We start from the raw sequence: 23,317 nt of genomic DNA on the forward strand, positions 1-23,317 counted from the left end.
CTGTGCCTGTACTGTCATTCAACACATATAAGACACTGCTGCTAGATCAGCGTTAACTGAAGGACTTAACTGGAGAAAAGTAACAGCGGAGCTGTCAAGTCACTGTAACTATTTTTCAAGGTTAGTAGAAGATTTGCTTCACATTTAGCCTCACATTTTATGGGATATATAATACGACAGACACACTTTATCTCGCTCTTGCGTGTTTGATACTTAATTTTTCATTTTCAAATGGACAATAGGTGTATTACTCAGAAAAAGCTTGTTTATCTGGGGTATCTTTCGTAGGATGTTAAGATGGACAGTAGCCTATTACAAATGTTCAGCTCGGAACTTTCCGGAGTGAAACACTGAGTCGGACTTTATATGTTTGTCCTTATTTACATTTATTAAGAAACTATAAACCTTCATTATCTGCCAAATGTAGGTAAGTGGCTATAAATAAATAGTAGGCGACTAAAATTGATTTTGTTGTTACATTGTGACGTTGGGACGGAAACAAGTCCGTCAGCTATTTGGTCCGGGTAGAATCGTAGGACCGGTCACTAACAAATAACCTTGAATGAAATCTGTCAGCTAATATAAGATGACCATGAAGTGATCATTTGAACGTATTGATTCAAAGTTCATTGTGAGGTTTCAAAATGTGTAGCCAGAAGTCTCTCTCTCACACACACCTTTGGCACGACATAATAGCATGCTGTAGGGTACACACACAAGATGCTTGGACACTGTAGTTTTTTGTTTTTTTATTAACTCTTTTCCTTAAAGTTTAATCAAATCACCAAAATAAATTCTGAGGACACACAAATTCATGTTAGTTTTGAAAATGTTAATGTATGTAATGTGTTTTGTTGTTATTATGTAATACAACTGGGAAGTTTTACTGAGAGACCACATTTTACTAAGGGGCCAGTTCTAGCAGCCGCCCTTACAATCCAGTGAAGCAGACAGTGTTAGCAACTCTAGCACACAAGCTGTCATATTATCAACACATTTCTGATTGTAAGGTAGGGTTACACATACAATTGCTTGTTTGTCAGTTTTTGGCGATAATGTAAGGCAGAGGTTGTAGGTTAGGAATTTAGGGTTACTGTAACGGTATATTGCTAACGTTAGCTATTCAATTTTGCTATCGTTAAGTTGGTTGACCCAGGTAATTTAAACCATGCAACATTACAAACTGTCAAAGCCAACAACGTTAGCTATTAGTATGAAGGTAACGGATAACAGCCGGTAACTCACTTTTTAATTAATGTTTGTCATTTAGCTATAGCTAGCCTGAACCTGCTAGTATCATGATGTCAGTCAGTTTGCCAGCTAGCTAGCTGTGAAGTTGACGATCGTCTTAACAGTGGATTAACAAAACTAACGTTACTTATTTCTTGGATATTGAACACTACAATGGGTAGTAGCTAGGCTGATGAAAGATCAGGAAGATCAAGAGAAGATGATCAACTTTTATCTCATCATCATCATGTTTACTGAAAACAAGCTGATGTGTTTATCTCTGTTTGGTGTCCTGACTCCTGGCATGATCAAATGGCGTATTGATTCGTGTTGCTTATTATAGAGGTGCTCTGTGTTGGCCTGTTAACTTAACTGGGTGAAAGGGCGAGTTGGCTCCTAGTCTCTATCTAGCGTTAGCTGGATGCACCTACTTAATAATAATCTCATTAACGTTACAGTTGGTAGGTGTCTGAGAGGCATTGCCTAGGTTTGTGTGGTCATTTTGTCAGGGAGAGTAGGCAGCCCTGATGGGTGCTGTTGTATTGTCTCAGTAATTGATAGATCCAGAAGGCTTTTAACTGTTTTTTTGGGGTTTTTTTTTTGAGTGTCTTGGATCTCTTTTTTTCCCACAGGATTACTACAACCTTTGTTATTTACCGCACACCCATCACTGCAGTCTTTAACATTAGAAGCTAAGAAGCATTCCAGCCTACTGTCTGTTTTCTGTGGACATTCAAACTGAGGTAGTCCTAGACTAATATACCTAATGTACATCAAATCATCACAATGCTTTCCTATCACCCTTCCCAGCTCTTACAGTATGCCTGGATCGGTCCCAGCCAGCTGCATGGCAAAATGGCCTGAAGACGTGGGCATCATTGCCATGGAGGTGTACTTCCCCTCCCAGTATGTGGACCAGGCTGAGCTGGAGCAGTTTGACGGTGTGTCGACTGGTAAATACACCGTGGGCTTGGGCCAGGCTCGTATGGGCTTCTGCTCGGACCGTGAGGATATCAACTCGCTGTGCCTGACGGTGGTCCAGAGGCTGATGGAGAGGAACTGCCTGTCCTATGACAGCGTGGGCCGGCTAGAAGTCGGCACTGAGACCATCATCGACAAGTCCAAGTCCGTCAAGACGGTCATCATGCAGCTGTTTGAGGACTCTGGCAACACAGATGTGGAGGGCATTGACACCACCAATGCCTGCTACGGCGGTACAGCAGCACTCTTCAATGCTGTCAACTGGGTGGAGTCCAGCTCCTGGGATGGTGAGTGAACACATTGATATGTATTGTATATTGATGATCTCACAACATTTCATCATCATTAAACTGTTCTCGTACAGGGAAAAGGTGTTTTTTTTTTTTTTTTTGGGAGTGCAATCCAGTTTTGGTTTGAATTACACTGTGCTGATGATGCCAAAGTAAAAGTGAGATATTTTCTACTAAAGAATGTCTTCCTTTCTGTTTGTCTTCTTATTTGTTCTCTCTTCAGGTCGTTATGCTTTGGTGGTAGCAGGAGATATCGCTGTCTATGCCACAGGAAGCGCCCGGCCTACAGGGGGTGCTGGTGCAGTGGCCATGCTGGTTGGCCCTAATGCTCCATTGGCCTTCGACCGAGGTCAGTCAACAGAAAACTTCTTTAACTGGAAATGCTTGATTTGACCGACAGGGACCTATGTCCAAGAGCTGTTTTATTAACAAGACTGACGTAATTATAGGTCATTGTCAGTTTTGTTTTTTTTGATGCTCACTAACATACCGTCAGAACAATATTGTAGCTAGGGTGATAAAAAATTTAGTGGGGGGATTAAATAATTGTGGGCACTAACTATGGAAAGGTAAATCCTGATCTGACGGATTCTAATGGGGGTTTGGACGTTGAAGTGGTTTTAGAAGATGACTAAGGGTCCAATGTACAACCTGGTAGAGTGCCCTCACATAAACTACAAACGGAGACAGCGGGGCCAACTCAAACCTACAAATCTAAAACCTCACTTCACTTTTACAACTTGGACATATTGACACACATTACTGAGCCATCTAACATCGAGCTCAGCCTTTCTAAAAACCAGGGAAACCCCCGGACAAGGAATTGATGTTGCTGGATCCAGCCAGATGTAGTTAGACCCACAGTGCACAGTGAATTTGTGGTTGATAATTGATATTTTATGTGGGTCTCGGTCTGGTGCAGGACTACGGGGAACCCACATGCAGCATGCCTATGACTTCTACAAGCCAGACATGGTATCAGAGTACCCTGTGGTGGACGGCAAGCTGTCTATTGAGTGCTACTTGAGTGCCTTGGACCGCTGCTATGCTGTGTATCGCAACAAGATCCATGCACAATGGCAAAGAGGTGAGAAAACTGTTGCATATGATATGACTGGTATCATTTAAAAAATTTAAGGTATGCAAACAAAAATTATTTTTAGTGTTCATCACATGTTCTTAGGATGTTTGTGGTAAGTATATACTATAAAATTAAATTTCATTTTCTTTATTGGGGGTCCAAGGACGAAGTGCTGGGAACCCTATTGTTTTTGTTCGGATTATTATTATTCCACGTCTTCTTCTTCTGCCCTAAATGTATCTGGATCTCAGAAACTGTAAGAGCTACAGCGACCAAACTTGGCAGATACGTCGAAAGTCTCAGCCGCTACTCAGGCAACGAAACCCAAGTCAGTTGGCCTCATGGTGGCGCTATAACAAGCAACTTTACGTTTTGGCCTATAACTTCTGAACCGTATGGGCCACAATCAAAATTCTTTCCCTGGATTCCGTCGTTCATTCTGCATCCATCCATATAGGCCCCGCCCATTTCCGCCTAACTAGATTTTCCGCCATTTTGATTTTTGTCCAAAACTGTTTTTTCGCTACTCCTCCTACAAATTTTGTCCAATCGTCACCAAATTTGTGACACAGCATGTCTGGACTGTCCTGCACAAAAGTTATCGAGCAGTTTTTTGATAGTCCACACCGTTTTCATATAATCGACTTCCAAACTTTGGTCAACTGTCATGGGTGGGGCCTATTTCACAAAAATCGCCATAACTCAGGAACGCATTGTCCTATGGTAACCAAACTTGGTACACGTGTGCAAGTATGTAGTCTCAACTTGTATAAAAAAAATGGTGTCATTTCGCCTATAGGGGGCGCTATAGCAACATTTCAAATTTTAAAAGGCCATAACTCGGTGACTGTAGATCATAGCAACAAAATTCCTTGATTGCTGGATTCCTTGGGCCAAGTCACATCTATCCATATAGGCCACTCCCATTTCAGCCCACAAGGTTTTCCGCCATGTTGAATGTTCATGTTATTTTTTGTGTGTGTCTTTCTACCTTCTGTAATGTTTTGTCTATCTGTCTGTCTTATCAAATTGTGCTTGGACCCCTCAATCAACGCTTGCGGCTATATTTACTTTTTTTTTTTTCTCCATGTTATTTTCATGGATTCAGATGTACTGAAGGACTGAGGACTGAGGTAGTGTAGATGGAGAGGTGTTTTACCTCCACTGGTTGGTGCAGGATCTCACTGCAAACATGAAATGAATGCCAAGGGCTAAATTGCTGAATCCTTTTGTCATGGATGGTGCAATGGACCCAGTCAAGCAAATGCTTCTAATTCAGACCAAGTATTTCTTTCAATAGCTTGGCAGCAAAGTCTGTTTGCCATGGATCACATCTCTTCACACAGCTGACTGGGCTTTGCTGTGGCCTCCTTGTGTTTAATCTGTTTTTGGTGGAAGTGTTATAAAAAGAAGCGAAGGAGAAACTTAAATAATAACTATAACGATACGTTGTTGCTCAAGCACTCACACTACAACGATATTGTCTTATTTTGGCGCCGAGTATTCACAGCAAAATGGAGGATGATTACTTTACTGATGTGCTTTTATTTTACTCACTCTCTGAAGTAAATAAATGACATAGCCGAAGGATTTGGGTTCATGAATTGCTGCAAAAGAGAAAGGAGCTGGGAGAATCAATGCTCTTTTACGGGCGTTGTCTTGATATTATTGTTGATATGAGAGCTAATAGTAGTCACCGAGTGAAGCTGTTCATTTCTTTACCAGTAGGTGACTCAGAACACCACATCTACTGCAGATCAAAGAGGCAAGTCTCCTGCAGCCCATGTTGAGAGAAACACCTGTAACTTCACCATGGCTCAACGGGTTTTCAGTACTGGAGGGGGACTTCCTGACGTAGCCATTAAAAAGATTATAGCGCATTTGCCTTTGTCAGGTCAGGTTGGCCAAAACATGGTGTTATTTCGTTAGTTAGCTAGCTAACTAGCAAATACACTAGTTAGTCAGTTAACTAGCTTCCAAATCAGTAAACAGAATTTACCGCTAATCCCAAGAGCTCTTCTGACCCCGACCGGTATGTTTCTTTTCAACATTTTTAGAGGTGATGGTCTTTGTCAAATAGTGCCGGGTTCCTCTGGACTTCTGTAGTCAGTTCCTCAGCAAGCAACGCCATCACTGCAGAGAGCTACTGAATTCTCCCACCCTTCCTTTGTAGAACTTTATTTTGATTCGTTGAAAATGTTTTATATATGCAGAAAATCGTTCTGAGATGGAACCTATAGTTATAGTTGTGGATGTTTTTATAATTATAGTTATAGTGAACACAGACATTCTATTTACTGAGAACCTACTAAATCTTTTTATAGTTACCTTTTATAGTTATCATTCTAGGTGTGAATGGGCCTTTACTGTATCACTGGTGGATTCTTCCGATAGCCATACATATGTTTATGTAGGAATCACTGATCATGTAGAGGAAGAGGCCTCTGGAATGGAGGGGCTGGAGGGATAAAACCCTAGGTAGATAAGAGGGCTTAGGACATTACCTACCCTAGGATTTATATGGCATGCTCTACTAAGAAGTTTACTGCAGTTCAGTGACCATGACCTAACACAAGACGCACCTAAAATAGGTTTAGTGGAATGAGCCTTTAACTTGATGTGTTCAACAGCTACAGTAGCTGAGAAAGTGAGTGTATTAAAGACCCATTATACACCAGTAATAAACAATACAACATTCACTTACAGTGTTTCCCACAGGTTGACAATTTACTTGTTGTAGTGGTTGTTGGCAGGGTGGGCGGGCGGGGGGAGGGGAGCGTTAATTTCAATAGGATTAATTACTTGTCCCTAACTACAGTGACAGCCGTGTGGCCAGTGGAATCTAGTGGTAAACAGGGGCAATATGCCAGTCTTTGCTCTGCACTCATCTTAACTCTCTAGACAAGTGTTAAGCAGTTTGACACATCTCAGAAACACTAACGTCTTTAACATATAGCCTGGGTTTGATGTAATCTGCCTTTTATGAATTAAAAAAAAAAAGTGAGTAATCATTGGCAAAAATAGGAAACCATCAGTCTTTCCTGTGTTCATTGGTTCTAAACATTCTTGATCTTCTGACAGAGGGTTTGGAGAAGCGTTTCAGCCTGGAGGACTTTGGCTTCTTAGTCTTCCACTCTCCATACTGCAAGCTGGTGCAGAAGTCGTTGGCTAGACTGATGCTCAATGACTTCCTCAGCCAGCCCAGCCCCAATACCGAGACCGGACCCTTCACTGGCCTCGATGCCTTCAGGTACAGTTCAAATACACTGCACGCTGGACAGTAGCTAGCACCCAAGTGCACCAAAATGCAAAAAAGATGAATAAAAAAAAAAAATCTCTGATAAATGGTAGCAGCACTAAATCTTGGGTTTGCATTTAAAGGAATTTAGTGTGTTCTTGTTAGATCCTGTACAGGCCCAGGCACTTCCCAAACAAGGGACCATCCAGCAGTTAGACCGCAGTCGCAGAATTGTTGAAAACCGTTTTACCTGTAGCACCATGTGTGTTTGTTTATGTAGGCGGAGACACAAAGGTGAAGTAAAACAAGCGCACCTACTAATCTCGACCAAATTTAAAGCATTTAAAGTGCATCGAGTGAACTTTGGCAACCGTTTAGCTATCTACCAGGGAGGTGTCTGTGTTCTCATTAGAGATGCACCGATTGCAATTTTCTTGGCCGATTCCGATTTCCGATTTTTTAAAAGTCTGACCTGCCGATTCCGATTTTGGCCGATTCCGATTTTCTTTCTAAGAACTATATTTGACAGCACACTTTTCTTTAATGGAAAATTAAAATTCAATTGTATGTTCATAATAAAACATTGACTATTAATAACTTACATTTTCTCCAAAACTGCACCAGGTTACAGGACCTTCTCTCACTCTCACTCAAACAAATCTCAAAATAAAAAAGTGCTCCAGGTTACTGGACAGAGCTTTTTTGAACAAATAAAATCCAAATGAAAATGAATTGCAGTATATCCCACTTAATACTTTCCTGAAAGAAAACAGGTGCAACAGATCTATATAACAACACACGGACTATTACTATTATGGACTATTATACAACAGGTAGTTCCGACCAAACAATCTGATTGGTCAACTAGACATTTAGAACGTGATCAAATCAGCATGACAGCACACCTAGCTGTGCTCATCACTAAATATTACTCCGCCATATTATCATACAATATATTTAAATATAACGCTACGCTAACTGTGTTCAGCCTTGATGTTACCAGACGCTCTGCCATCCATCAGCTGTGCCGGTGAGTCGGTGACACGGCGCTACTAGCTTAAAAATACATGTGAAGTTCGCGGACATAGTAGCTAAATCTGTCCATGGAAAAATTATTTTTTTCAGCAGATATCTTAGTTACAACAAGATTGAGCTAGCAAGGCAGTTTTGTGTTTATATGTGTGGTATTTATTCAGTTTGGGAAATCCCGCGATCTCTAGAAAGCATTAGCTCAAGTTGGCTGGCTGACTCAACAGGGACTAGAAATCGTCTCTGTTGCTAGGTCGTTACTAAGGCTCCGCCTACTTGCTGGAGTAGTAAACTAGGTTCCATTACATAGGAGTCTACTGACGTGACTGATTGTTTTCCAGTTATTAGTCAGACCCCATGTATTTCCGGGGAAACTGAGATAACACTAGCAAAACGTTTTTTATTTTGAGAGCGAATTGCCCCACAATATGAATACATTTTGTTTGTATCTTTTATTTTGTTGGTAACTGTTGTATAATCGCAATATTACACTCTGGGGTGTGCGTTACCGTCATTATTGGCACGACAGTGATGCGGTCAGTAAGCATCACGGTAACGCACACCCTCTCGTGTAATATTGCTTAATTACAGCGGAGTTTTTACCGTTGTCTTAAATTTGACCGGCACAGAATCGGATATATGAGACTGATCGGCCGGTCACCGGTCATGGCCGATCAGCTGAAAACCGGCCGATTCCGGTCACCGGCCGATCGATCGGTGCATCTCTAGTTCTCATCACTTTATAGATAAGTTGACCAACGGGACAATCTACCAAAAACATGCTGTACTCTTTTTGAATATGTCAAGCAAAGGCTCACTAGTTCTTTTCAGTTGGCACCAATTAACGTACTTGTTTCTGACATTGTCATAATTCACACGCTAATCATGTTTTTCATGTGACTGTATGGCAGAGAGGTAAAGCCAGAGGAGACTTACTTTGACCGGGATGTGGAGAAGGCCTTCATGAAGGCCAGTGCAGATCTGTTCGAGAAGAAGACCAAGCCCTCCCTGCTGGTCTCCAACCAGAATGGAAACATGTACACCCCCTCCGTCTATGGCTGCTTGGCCTCTGTCATCGCTCAGTACGTCAGAAGGTTTTTTTTTTATGCTGTGAAGTCCATCTGCCAGTATCTTATTGATTCTCAGGGTCTTAGGAGACGGGAATCAGAGTAAATGATGTATCACACACTCACTGGTAGCCAGTATTCTCAGTCCACTACAATATGGGGCCCAATTTTAAGCTTTGCCATTTTCAGATTCTAAATGGTATAGTGTAGATTTGAGGATATTCGAGATTTGTGTGATATCAATTTTGCCTTTCTGAAGCCTTGCTTGTCCCCAGAGTGCATGATAGGAGAATATTTATACAGTGAATATTTGTTGTCCCTATCCTGCAGACATACACCTCAGCAGCTAGCAGGTCAGAGGATTGGAGTTTTCTCTTATGGCTCAGGATTCGCTGCTACACTCTACTCCCTCAGAGTAACACAGGACCATACACCCGGTGAGTCGCCCACACATGGTTCAGTTTAGTACTATGAGGATGCTAAAATATCAGTGTGAAAGTCAGAATGCATAATCATAACAAAACTGTTGTGACAAGTAATAAGATCATTGTTATCTTCCCGCCATGTTTTTTGTTGGATCGTTTGCTCCAGGCGCTGAACTGGACAAACTGGTGTCCAGCCTGAGTGACCTGAAGGTGAGGCTAGATTCCAGGAGGAAGGTCTCTCCAGCCATCTTCGCTGAGAACATGAAGCTGAGGGAAGAGACCCACCACTTAGGTATGGCCCGACTATCACTTTTAGATTTTTTTTTTTTTTTTTGGCACACATTTTCAGTTATATCTCACAAATGGCACATTATTTGGTATTTTGGGGTTATGCATATCTCAATCCTGACCTTATCCATCAGATTTAGATATTGTGTTTTGTCATTTATCTATCCCTCTAGCCAGCTACGTCCCCCAGGGCTCAGTAGGAGATTTATTCCCAGGGACATGGTACCTGACCCGGGTGGATGACAAACACCGTAGGGAGTATGCCCGGCGATCCAAGGATGATGACCTGCCATTGGAGGCCAGACTCATTAATTCCAACACTACCACTGAGGTACAGGATAATCAACTGGTGGCACGATGTCTGCTACCTTGACCATTATATCTAATGCACATTAAAGGAACACCTACACAGGCACATGGCAATGACATTTCACCTCTGTGCTACAGGTCACCAAAATGCGTGCTATCATATCGGCACACTTTGGGCTGGTTTCGCGGACAGGGATTAAGCCTAGTCTAAGGATTTTTTCCAATGGATATCTACTTCGAATTTTGTCTTTAGTCTCGGACTAGGCTTATTCCTTGTTCGCTGATAATTATTGCAGATGTTGCAGTCCATGTGGAAAAATGGAATATACACTCACTGGCCAAAATAATTGGAACACCAGTTTTCCACAAAACATAAAAGAGCTGTCAAATGTTTGTTGAGCAAAACCTGCAAACCTCTTCTTAATCTGATTATCTACGCTGTTTTGTGACTTTCAGTTCACTTGCAACTTTTAGATTATGGCTCGGTTTTTTGATGAGAATGACAATTAATCATAATTGACTGGTATTACCAATAATAAGTGAGTGTACTCTACAGCTAATCTAGGACAAAACTGTCACTGTTGTGTCTTGCTATAATCTGCTTTTGTGTGTCTTGCTGTTCCTGATCTTTGTCTTATATCATTCTGTTCTATAGTTGATTGTTGATCAGTTAGATCTCATTAGGCTCATTCTCTGTACAGTCCTTTTGAGACAGGCTTGTGATAAAGGGCTATATAAATAAACGAACTTGAGATCAAATAGTCCAGATTGATATTAAGATACTGTACTGGTACAACTGCAGATACGGACAGAAGTCAATCAGTCATTCAGGTGTGCTCCATCCACAGTCTAGGAGCAATGACTGAGAGGGCGTCTTTGACTGAGACATGCAGTGTTTCCCATACATTGGCACAAAATAAAAAAGTTGGTCAATGTAGAGAAATGAATCTAAATCGATCTCTAATCCGCCTGATGTCATATCACGTCATGCTTGTCATTTGGAGATGCACAGACCAGCAGCATTGTACTCCAGTCTCCAGGTGTGAAAGCGGAAGTGAAACTTAACATTCCACAATTTGCTCCAAACTCGCCTGTGTTAGTAACAGGACTCGTAAACAGTAACCTGATAACACGTCTTCTGCCGCCCTACAGTCTTAAACGGTAGGTATCGTTATTGCCTCGTGGTATTTAAGTAAAGTCGTTGGAATTATTTAAGCGATAACCGTGTCGTAATTCTTCAGTGCATAGACTTGAATTGAACACATGTGCCGTGGGTCTGGATCTGGGCTTGTTCAGAGTTCCTAGACTGTGGAATGACCTGTCTGAGGAGATCACCACCTTCCTAACCCAACCTTCTGTCCACCTGTTTGTTTTTAAGGAATAAGGAAAGCATTATAAGAACCTTACGATGCAGTCCTTTGCATTTTTGGTATTCCTTAAAAACAATGTTTCCAAATTGTCCATGTTTAATCTGTCACAATGTACCTTCAACACATCTATTTTACATATTAAGTAAAACCCACAAAAACAGTAACATCAGAGCTACATGTTACTGGCAGTGCCAGAACATGTTTGCATCTCTCCATAAATCCATTTACCCCAAATCCATAAGGTCACTAATCTGTTGATAAAACTCTATTACACTACTATTCATTTATTCATTAAATAATTTCAATTACCATGGTCAGCATGTAACTGTCCACATCACTGTGATTAGCTTTATCCAAGCACATAAAATGGCCAGTGTGCAGATTTACCTAATTTACACAGGTACCATATGAACTATTGCTGAACTATTGAACTATTCTGTACGTAAATGTTTATAATTCTGACATTATTGAAGCTATATGTAACAGTGATGGCTGATATTGATGATGTTTCTGGTTTGTTTCCTTCTCCAGCACATCCCCAGCCCAGCCAAAAAGATGCCGCGCATCCCTGCAACCACCACTGGTCCTGAGGCTGATGCCATCAGCAATGGAGACCACTAAGCTAACCTCTGCGAGGTATCAAGGTCTGCCGATATGGAGACTGATCAACTAGAAGACATTGGATCTAGAAGTCCGAAAACTAGCAAGAGAGGAGCCTGCATATCTCCTCAAATAAGTTTACAACATATTGCCATGGCTCTTAAATCATCATATGATAGAATTAATTTAACAGAGAGTGATATTAAGAATGTGTTCCAATGGAGGCTTGTGGACAGCTGTAGACACTTTTGAACTGCCCATATTCCTCATTATCACCCCTCTGTTGTCACAGTCTGGTACTGTTGTACAGGAAGCTCTATTTCATCAACAATTTTCCCTCCTTTTTTCTAAATGTTTAATCATATTATCAAATGTTTGCTGTTTTGCCAAAACGGGCAAAAAAAAAAGTTTTATTCAAACACATTTTGTTTTATTCTGTTTTAGCAAACCTATATTTGTTTTGGCAATCATTTATATTTCAAAGATTAGATTTTCCCCCTCTTTTATTTCCCAATATATACTTTTAACAAATACATTTTACAGTGGAAATTTTGCATTTGTGCAAAGCATACATTGTACTGTCACTTTTGGGATTAGAGCAGGCAGACATTTGCTGAGTTGCTGCTATTTTGTAACAAGCTTACTTTCCCTTCTGGCAGTTAGAGGACAGGAAGAGGGCATGGAAATCTAATGAATATGGCCATAGGCCTTCTGGTGATCAAAAGAACAAAGGGAAGTCACCATTAACTCTGTTTATTCATCAGAATGGTGCTCCTGCTATCATGGCAACCCGCTATGATGACTCTAGCTATAGAAAGGAGCTCATACCCTTATTGTAATGTTTGTGTTAAATACCTCAGTTTGCTATGGAGGGACAATGTGCAAAAAGAGCTTGTCAGTTTGTATGGGACTCTCTAGGTTCATCATATGACCCCCATGACCAAATATCAGGGACAATGTGACTGAAGACTTTACAGTGTTGGTGTTCACTGTTGTAGCTGAAATCATGTACTCAACATATTTGCCTTGGTAGGGACATTCCTCCATAAAGAGGATGTAAAATGTCTCATACTTGGATGTAATTCTGTTTTGTTAGAGCTTTAACAAATATAACTAGAAATGACCTCCGGCATGTCTGACAACACCCCGCAAGGCAGTTACGCACCGTTTGGTGATATGCCACGCCCACCACCACGGCCCCTTTTGGCCAATCCACATGAAATCGTCATAGCAAGTTTTGTGCAAAGCCGTGCCCAACTTTTCGAGATATCCAGCTAACAGATGGACGAACACACAGACGTTACCTCCTGGTGGAGGTAAAAAAAAATATAAGGCCACTTCTGTTTGAGCTCCAATTCCCCTGAAAAGATGCTTGTCAACATATAAGATGCTTTGGTGGCATGATCCATAAAGCTAAGTTAGTTAAGATATATCAAACATTACTTAATGAACCCATATGCAATTATTGTTCTTTTTTTTAAAATATATTTTCAGACAAGTTGTGACACCACATTGTCCAGCCGTAATAGCTACAGTATGTGTTCTTCCTTAAGTTTAGTTGTGCCAAACTGCTAACATGAGAAGAGCGACACACTAATGGCAAGCAGTCACACCTTCAGAGGCTTTTAGTGTTTCTCAATGTGAACTGCACTGTAACAATGTGCTGCTGCCTTTCCATGTCAGTTTGCTTGCAATAGTGAAAGGGTAACATATTTCCTCATACTAAGGGCCTTAATGTCAAAGGGCTTACAGTGAGTTATGGTGTAAGAGTATGTCAGTATGAGAGATGTGAGGTTCAGTTGTATGCAGCTGCAAGCAGTTTTCTGTACCTTGTCATGTTTCCAGATGCTTCTCTAAAGGGGTTGTGTTTTCTTAAAGGTCTTGTTTTTCTCAAATTGCTTTTTTCTCCCCTTTTTTTTTTTTTTTTTTTTTTTAACATTGACAGGGATTTAACACTAGTTGTAGTTAGCAACAATAAACCAAATCTTGAAATTGATAGAAAAAAAAATGCTCAGGCAGAAACATCAGCAAACATCAGCCTTAAAAAGAATGGAGTTAGGGTGTAGTTTTTTGTTTTGTTTCTTTCCCCATTGACAGAAGACTTGCACACAGGGCTCGGAGAGATAGGGACACTTGTCAAGCTGACTACTCAAGTTATTGAGAAGCCTTACAGAATAAGCATGTACTAAATGTAAACAGAAATGGCTATTATTCTCCTAATAATGTACAGAAATTGTTTTTATTTGTGCAGCCAGAGTTGGTTGCCTCTGGGGTTATATCTATCTATGGCTGATGTTTACATGACCTTTCTCTGAGATCAGATGATTTTACCAATTTTTGGTGGTAATGTACAGTACTAACTGTAAGGTTATTTATACTTTGTAGATATACTTGAATGGGTGTCTGATCAAATGTCTCTTTTATAGAAATAATCTGTATAAATGTAATAATGAATGAAGAGATGAACTGAAGAATAAATATGTTCATTTAAAAGGTTTTTGGTGGTGCTTATGACTGTTGATTTCACAAACTACTATACTAACACAGTCATAAAGTCACACATTATAATAAATCTACTTAGAAATTCAACTGATTCCACTGATAAGTGGGAGACCATGAGCACTCAGTTACTACCCATGGTGATTTTTACAGTGGTAAATGATGGTACATTTTATGATTCATAGAATATACAGGATTGGATGTAACTTGTGTTTTTAAGCTAGGGTCAGTGCAGAAACACAGCTGGAGTGTCAGAGAAAAGGGCGTGGCAGCACTTACATTTATTGCAAATTATTATAGAGCCTTTATATTGCCATTATTGCAGTGTATTAATCTGTGTATTCATTTATGCAAAAGTACTGTAAGTACACAGTAATAGTGAGCAAGAGCATAAAATACACAAAGTTTCACTAATACACAATGCAATGGCGGACATATAGGCAGTGCAGGCAGTGCCAAGTCTGTATAGCTGCAGCCTGGAGCACCTCCAAATGGGCGGGGCCTTAGCTCCAAGTGGGCGTGACCTCCAAGTGGGACGGACCAGTGACAGGGTTGCCACGTTCGTAGTTTTCCCCCACCAACAGTGCCATATAGTCTAGCCAGATGATTATAACTTCTGATGAACATATTTTACCCAAATGTGTGCCACAAGCCAACACTTCTTTTACCAATTACAAAAAAATCAGGTTTGAAAAAGATGGCAATGGCAAGTCCATGTATTATTTATTTACAAAATGACAGTGTCAACACCAGAGTTCAGGTTTTGAGGCTTAATTTATTTCATCCAAACTTTGTTCCCATGGCCAAAGCGATTTCGGCCTGCTGAAGTCCTCTCTGCACTGCAGAATGCTGATGGTTACCTTAAAAAACAGAAGTTCACAAGTTGTCACATAAATCCTTTCTATAATTAGCAAACTCCATTTGGCCACAAATAGTTTTACACAAAGCTCACTCAGTAGTATGGATTTAATTTTAATGCAACTACCAAACTGAATGTGTAGTGCTTAAAAAATAAGAAGCAGTATGTTAAGGCTCCATTACGTGCTTGTAATAACATTATTTTCTTTGTTTGCAATTTCTTTGTTTTCACAATGCAAACTGGGATTTTTAATTCTACCAACACTGAGATCAACTTATGTCAATGTCCATACTCACATCTGTTGAGAATATCGCTCTGGCCTCTGGATGGGGTGGCATTTTCACTGTTCAATGCTAGAAAGCGACAGAGTTAACGTGACACAGCTTTTCCTCAAATAGAAATAAAATTCCGAAACTGCCACTCCCACACATTGTTCACACTGTCATCTGTTCCTGTAAGCTTAGCAAAGAGCCAAGCCACAAGCCAATTTTCTGATGGCTGACACTCATTTAATCTAAAAATAAATGCAACTTAACATTACATTAGCTAGTTGATATTACATTTTGGAGATACCTATCATCACTGGAGGTTATCCTTTACTGTATAATATTCGGTAAAATGTCATTCAAATGCTGTTTTTTTTTATTAAGTGAGGGTAGAAAGTAAGATTAGGACGTTTAGGACAATACATACTGTGATGAGCGTCTTCAGTGTTCATGTAGCTAGTTAGAAACAGTGTCAATAGATGACAGTGAAGGAAAATTATAAATATAAGTTTCTTCCTTCCAAGTGGCAGTACATTGGAAGATGTCCCTGTGTAGTAAGTGAGGCATTGATAGGACACAGATGGATAAAGAGACCTTATTATAAACCCTGCTTTTATTAACAAGACTGAGTCCAACAGCCCAATGATGTTTAATGTTGTGTCCCTGCTGAGAATGTGAACTCTGGTCTCGATTGAGAATCTGCAATCTAACTCCCTGGGCCAGACTTTCACCCACGTTACCAAAAGTGGTGAACAGAGAGACCGACCAACCGACACTGTGTTGTGTGTGTGCCTTTGTGTGCGTCTGCTGTAGTCCGTGTGTGAGTGCTGTGTTGTAGGAATAGGACAGGGGTTATAAAAAGTCATAAAAAGTATTTTATGTATGTGTGTGTGCGTTGTATGTGTGGCTGAAAGGTTCTTTTATGTGGAGTATTTTATATGTGTGTGTATTCTATTTCCTTATCTGTTTATTGTTATCATTTTGTCTTTTAATGTGAAGCACATTGAGCTTACCTGTGTATGAAATGTGCTATACAAATAAAATTTACTTGACTGTGATCCATAGCGCCCCTGCTGTCATGGGCCTAAAAATCATTGCATGGTATTTTGCATCCATTAGTTTGTTTTACCGATTTTCCTGTTTTCGGTTTTTAGACCATGGATGCAGCTTGCAATTATTTAGGCAATTAGCAATATTACAATATTGTTAACTTATTTAAATAAGCCTAATTTAATTGAAGGATGCAATCACCTTGTGGGCCACTAGAGGTCGCTGTCGGGACATATTTGGCCCGCCCACCGCCCTCTCTATGTTCTCTGCACTCCTTCCTTCATTGAATGCTACAAAAAGATGGTGTCACACTTCCTGTTCCAGCCCCTTAGTGTCCAGTAGATGTCTCCCTTGGTTTAGTTTGTTCTTCTTAATTTGTATGATCAGTTTCAGCTGAGTTAAGTTGATTTATCAGTTTCAGTTGAGTTTAGTTGATTTAGTGCACCTGTTTTTGTGTATTCAAGTTCCTCAGTTTCTGCACCCAAACTATCCCAAATTGTACAGTGTGCCTTCATCACGACGATACAACGCAGGTACAGTGGTGGAAGAAGTACTGAGATCTTTTCCTTACAGTTTTTTCTGATTGCTTAGGCACTATCTTTGAAACTATAGGCTATTTTTGCAAAACTCTACACACTAACCACAAAACCTTACACCAAACCAGCAAAACATTATACATCTCTTGCAAAAGCAAACAATTCTTGCAAAACTCAAACAGTACACACAAACCATCATTTGAATAAGCACACAAAGCACCAACTACGCACTGATAGTATAAATGAAAAACACTTGTGGCTTTTGCTTTTTCTGTGTGCAGGGCATTGCAGTTTGCAATAAAGTTTTGTCATGCATGTAGTAAACACACATACACACAGGTATCCAAATGTGTAAAGTATGGATGTGTATTCTGAACATAACACACTATCACTACAAATAAGGGGATTTTTTTTTTTTTTTTTCTCAAAATGTTCTACAGTAACACTCCTCAAACAACAAAAGCGCAGTAGAAGAAAACAAAAACATTTGTGCTAGAAAAAAAACAACAGAAAAAAATAGGCTAAATCTCACCTTCTTTGTGGGTCTGGCCATAAGTTTACAGTGTTGCTAGAAGTGTGTTATTACTGTAAATTGCAAACTGAGTGTAAAGCAGTGAGTTGTGTTTACAGTTTTGCAAAAAGTGTGTTATAAAATGACAAACTGAGTGTAAAGCAGAGAACGTGCGTTCAGTTTGGCACACTTGGTAAATGCATTGGCTACAAGTGTTAATGGTTTCAGAGATAGTGCTTCAAGAATCACTGTTAGTGTTTAAGCATTCAGAAAAAGAGCTAGAATCTTGGAATGCAAAGAGAAAGCTTGCCATAGCTAGCCATACTTATATCTTGACATTGTAGTCCTCTCTTCATCTATGCTTGCAGTGTTGAAACTAGACCAGGAGAGAGAAAAGAGTGTTAAAATAATGCCAAGAATAACTAGCCTGGTATCCAGCCTCTATGAATCGCAGTTTTCAGCACTCTTCGAATTTGCATGGCGATTCATAAGGAATGGTGAATTATGAATTATGAATCGGCATACAAATTCGAAGAGTGCTGAAAACTGCGATTCATAGGGGCTGGATACCAGGCTAAAGAATAACTACATTTGTACGGCAGGTCTCTACCAAAAAAGGTAGGTGCGCTGTGAGATGAAATATTTAAACATTTTAACAAGTGTATGGTCTATGCCAGTGGTTCTCAACGTGGGGTCCGGGGACCACCAGGGGTCCTTGAGGGGGTTCCAGGGGGTCCCCAGCAAATTGATGAATTGTTAAACCTCACCATTATTTCATTTATAAGAAGTTAACACAATTAGAGAATGTAGAAGAATGACTGTTTTGATCATAGTTTCTCTGTTATCTCTACCTACAATACAGATAGTCATAGGATTCTGGAGAAAATCATATCTGACAATGAAAATATTCTCAGATTTGGGTCTGAGAGACAAAATCTCTTCTGAGTCTCGCTTCCTCATACCATATCTTTCAGAATAAAACAGTGAAAGTAACGACTTGAAATATGCAGTGAAAACAAGCAGCTCATATAAATCTCGTTAGTATATAAAAGCCATGCATACCTTTGCTGAATATTATGCGCGCACTATATGGAATCCATTTTTCACCAGGAGCTTCTTTTGCTTTAATTGCTTTCACAATTTCATCATGTTTGTATGGTGGCCACATACAAGTATTATGTTTTTACCCACTCTTGGATTGCCACCTCAACTTCATTGGTGGAGAAGACAAGCAAAGTGGATGTCGTTAGGATTCAAAATTTGTAAATAAATAAATGAAATTAATCAGATTGTCAATGTCACTCACCACATTTTGCCACCACAAGTTTGCAAAGGATCTGAAAAGAAAATTAGCCAAGTAATAAATAATAAAAGATTTGTTCATTTTAGACTAATTTTTTTTTTTAAACAGGTTTTTTTTTTAAAGTCTACTAAGAAAAACAAGAGCAATCCCTATATAATGCATCACCCAGCAGCACCCTAAACTTCTCTAGGGAGACAATTCGGTCCAATTTGAGTGAGTCCTGAAGCCTATTCCATCTGTTAGGAGCGTAAAAGGTGAAAGCTGTCTTCCCTGACCGTATGCTTGCAAACGTGTATGATATCCTGTAGCACTGAATCTTAAAAGCGATAACATATACAATGGTAGCTTGCCACATAAAGCTTTGTAAATTAACAAAAGGCATTACCACGTCTCTTTGAGTGGTAAGAGATGGCCACCCTACTTTCTCATAGAAAATGCAATAATGTGCTCTAAGTCTATCGCCTGTTATAAATCTAAGAGCGCTGTGTGATATGAAATGTCTTATGGTTGGTTTGTGTGCAGGAGAGGAAGAACAGTGAACTTATTCCCCAGAGGCAGCCTCACACATTTGCACACAGGCCTAACTATCTCTAGGCGCTGTAGGTGACAAGCTGCACACAATGCATACCCCTAGCTCTCTAGAATCAAGAGGGCATTAATATAGAGCCTCGTTGACTCTGTATTCTTGACACATTGCATATTATTATATATATATTGCACATTCCTGCCTTCATGTGCAGTGATATTCAGTACAGAAACCATTATGCAGTCATCTTTACTTGATATTTCAGCACAAAACCATCAACACTGAGCGCTCTGAACTGATGCACATTTCCTGGAAGCCAGTCTGGCAAAGGCCCATGATGAATGTATTTCAGGAAGGTCTCCTGCTCACTGTGCAAAGCGAAATCGCAGTCCCTCTCTTCACGTTCAGATAGTCTGCGGATAACATGAGCGAGGGGATTATCAGGTTTTCGAATCATTCTTTTGAGCTCACCCATAAAATTTTCAAAAGGAAAGCCAGAAATACTGTCAAGGTGAACCATGCACTTGCACATCAGCAGCAAGATGCACCAGTGCGTGAATATTGTACACTGCATGCTCTTGACCATACAGCACACCATAATGCTGCACAAATGCCTTGAGAAAAGAACGGTGATTCAAAGACAATGGTCTGGAGACTGCAAAACATCTTTCAATACAGTGGGACCAGTATACAGCGGAAACTGCTGCAGCTCTGTAGCTTTCTATCTCAGCCTCTCCCTAAGTGCACGAGGCTTTCTAGAATACTTGAATAGAAGATATTCTAGTTTGTAAGTAGGGCTGAACAATTAATCGAAATTTTATTGAAATCGCAATATGGCCTATATTATAATATGGCGCAAAATCTGTTAAAGGCGAAATGTGTGTCAAAATACCATTTTAAATGAAATATTGTCGTGCTGCACAGATGTCCTGGCCTACACATCATATTCTACAGACTTAAGAAAACATCTTTGTTTGGTACAGATCCCCATAAAAATCACACCATAATCCACCATAATCATACGTTTTTCAATGAAAATGAGAATAATGATGTAAAAATTATCATTCCCTCTAATATTGCAAATCATATCGCAATTGCAATATCAGTCAAAATAATCGCAATTAGATTTTTTTTTTAATCGTTCAGCCCTATTTGGAAGGCACCAAGAGTACCTACCCACAATTCCAAAAGACGCATCATGACTCCTAAACAAAGTAAATGCATGTAATCATGAGGAAAGCCAGTGACCATATTTTTATTAACATCTGACAATGGACACCGAGTGAGGTGATGCTCCTCATCTCTTTTGCTAGTCTAAAAGACCTGTCTGTTCTGAGAGCTGCATCACTATGTCGGAATGTCACACAGTGTTTTGTGTAAACCCCCTTTTGCAAGCATTTGTCACAGCCATAATAGCCAGTATGGGACTTTATACCCTTGATAAATGCCCTTGCAGCCGCATCACATGACAGAGGTTACATGCAAGAAAACAGTCTTGCCCTTGATGACAAATCCAGTCATCAAGGGCATACAGGGGGCACTGATGGTGGGTGTGGTGATGGCCATATGGCTTACAATTGAAGGCCCACAATACTACTTGAAAATTCACCACCATTATCACCATTTGGCCCAGAATCGAAATGCCGCAACAAACCTTGAATGTGGCCAGTTACACTTGGGCCACTTTTGGCCAAAGTAAAATGCCACATAAAAGTTCAGAGTGGCTGGTTACAGTCGGGCCACTTTTGGCCCACTTGCAGTTGAAGCTAACTGGCCTCTGGCTGAAGTAGCTAACATTCACTTTTTATGAAGACATGAAAAACTCACTCAAACCAGATTAACTATAGCTACCGAATGTTGACTGGCGTAAACCAACAGCAAGCCGCTTTATGTTTTATCCGACTTAATGTTAGGAAGCTATAGATAATACATTCAATCATCAATCCAGTGCTCAAGCTCCTCCCAACTAAATGTTGAAGATAGTCAGTCAGTGTTGTCGGCTTTGCTGTACCACAAAACAATCCAATCATAACAGGCTTCTTTCAATGTCCTTGCAAAATCCATCAAAATTGAACTGCAACTTGAAAGCATGGAAAACAGGAGCACAATCTATTGAACACTTTCCTAAGAGCATTAACAATGTCAAAATAGTCAACTGTCACCTGATAGTCAGTTTTAGTTTTAAGTAATAGCCTTCCATCTTTTGGCAGTAAAGGGAAGTAAACTCTGAGTATCTCCAAATCCAACAGCCCAACCAGACAGGCTGTCTATTAAGCCACTCTTGAGGCTTTCCTCTCCACAAACATTATCACTAATGTCAAAATAGGTTGGTGGGCAGTCGCATCAATCAGCATCACATCACTAATACACACGTTACTTCAATATGGCTGCTGCTGTGGTTAGCATTAGTTATGCTTCAAGGCTATTTCCAGAGATGGGTCTTGTAAATGAGTGCAGCTGGCAATGAGCAATGTAATGGCAATCAGAGAAAAACACATGAAAAACACACTGGCCCCAAAAATATCATTAAATAGGTTAGATTTTTTTTAGGCCTATTTTGATGGCATATTTGTACAATCTCTGTGGATGTATTAGGCTATTATATTTGTTTGGCAATGTAGTAAAACATTTTAGGTTGTTAAATTCAATTCAAAAACAGTTCAAAAGTTTTCTTTGACTTCACAACATGAATAAATAGTCATTAACAATAAAAAAAAATACAAAGGTGGAATGTGCAACGCAGTCCACTGCCAGTCTTCAATGGGTGTGCTTCTGTTTTGAATGCAGCTGTTGCAGTGGGGATGAAAGATTTTGTAACACAGAACAAACTAGTAACGACTGAAGTCGTACCTAACAAGCGCACAGAGTTCCGTCATCTTGTTATGCAGGGAGCACACATGAGAGGCTGATAACGGTAGCCAAATGAATGCATGGGCCAGATTTTGCACCAAAATACATTTTTTAGATGGGATTTAAGCCTACTCTCAGAGGTTTCAACGGAAAAATATTAATCATTGCTGTCCCCGTAAAATTTCAGTGTTTTTCCTGATCTCACTGGTATGTTATTCACATCTTAAGCAACTTTTACTATTTCACACCATGTTATTTCTGGTTTGAACAGACCAGAATAGCAAAAGAATGAGCTAAAATGGAATCCTTTCTTTTTGATATTGCACAGCCCTTGTAGACCTGTTGATCCTGCGTGTGTAATTTGTCAGATAAGGTGTAAATCAGAATATGAATGGCTTGTATGCCATTTACATAAAGTCAAATAACAGGTTTTATCCTGCCAGAGCTGTTATTTTTGCTTAGCGTAGAACATGATTTATAGCATTCTAAAACAATCATTAAATTGGAATATTGTTCAATGGAAATAGGCTGTTAAGTGTTGAGGAATTGACTGGCATACAGGGGGCACTGATGTTGGGTGTGGTGATGGCCATATGGCTTACAATAGAAGGCCCTGTTCAGACTGTTCATGGTCAAACACACCATAGTTCCTACAGTCACTATAGCACTTTGAGAAATGTACACAGACCATCTGGCGCCTGTCTCAGAAACCTTATCACAATCTCTCACAAGCTGCAGTCTGCTCAGGGACATCGCAGTCCGGAGAATGTTGTTAACACACTAAACTTGGCCTTATTGAATGTCAGGTCTTTAGCAGGCAAGTCACTTTTAATTAATGATTTTGTAACAGAATGCCAATTAGATTTTATGTTTTTAATTGAAGCTTGGTTAGACCAAAATAATAGTGGAGCTGTTCTTATTGAATCAGCCCCTCCTAGTTTTAGTTTTATGAACGAAGTCAGAGCAGGCAAGAAAGGAGGTGGAGTGGCAGCCCTTTGTAATAATGTTT

The 23,317-nt window shown here is 40.0% G+C and overlaps 1 protein-coding gene across 2 annotated transcripts; it reads left to right on the forward strand.

The window, feature by feature from the left end:
* The first annotated feature begins 33 nt into the window (after window positions 1-33).
* On the forward strand, window positions 34-14,374 carry hmgcs1 (3-hydroxy-3-methylglutaryl-CoA synthase 1 (soluble)). Of its 2 annotated transcripts, none has more exons than XM_071536906.1 (10): window positions 34-120; window positions 2,041-2,498; window positions 2,725-2,850; window positions 3,424-3,588; window positions 6,664-6,832; window positions 8,761-8,931; window positions 9,247-9,353; window positions 9,508-9,633; window positions 9,803-9,960; window positions 11,840-14,374. In XM_071536906.1, exons 2-10 carry the CDS (start codon window positions 2,051-2,053, stop codon window positions 11,927-11,929), a joined length of 1,560 nt encoding a protein of 519 aa, XP_071393007.1. In that variant the 5' UTR covers window positions 34-120; window positions 2,041-2,050; the 3' UTR covers window positions 11,930-14,374. The 2 variants fall into 2 exon arrangements, with proteins under 2 accessions (XP_071393007.1, XP_071393009.1); XM_071536908.1 differs by lacking the exon at window positions 34-120 and adding an exon at window positions 891-1,010.
* Window positions 14,375-23,317: the final 8,943 nt, after the last annotated feature.

The sequence above is a fragment of the Centroberyx affinis genome, unplaced genomic scaffold (assembly GCF_046629955.1).
Source record: "Centroberyx affinis isolate AG114_WGS23_722 - 3 ecotype Tasmania unplaced genomic scaffold, CSIRO-AGI_Caff_v1 ptg002958l_1, whole genome shotgun sequence".
NCBI lineage: Eukaryota > Metazoa > Chordata > Actinopteri > Beryciformes > Berycidae > Centroberyx > Centroberyx affinis.

Coding starts and splice junctions, on each gene's coding strand:
- hmgcs1 (XM_071536906.1), top strand. CDS start 2,051: ATGCCTGGATCGGTCCCAGCCAGCTGCATGGCAAAATGGCCTGAAGAC. Junction 6,833..8,760: donor ACTGGCCTCGATGCCTTCAG/GTACAGTTCAAA, acceptor ACTGTATGGCAG/AGAGGTAAAGCCAGAGGAGA. Junction 8,932..9,246: donor TTGGCCTCTGTCATCGCTCA/GTACGTCAGAAG, acceptor CCTATCCTGCAG/ACATACACCTCAGCAGCTAG.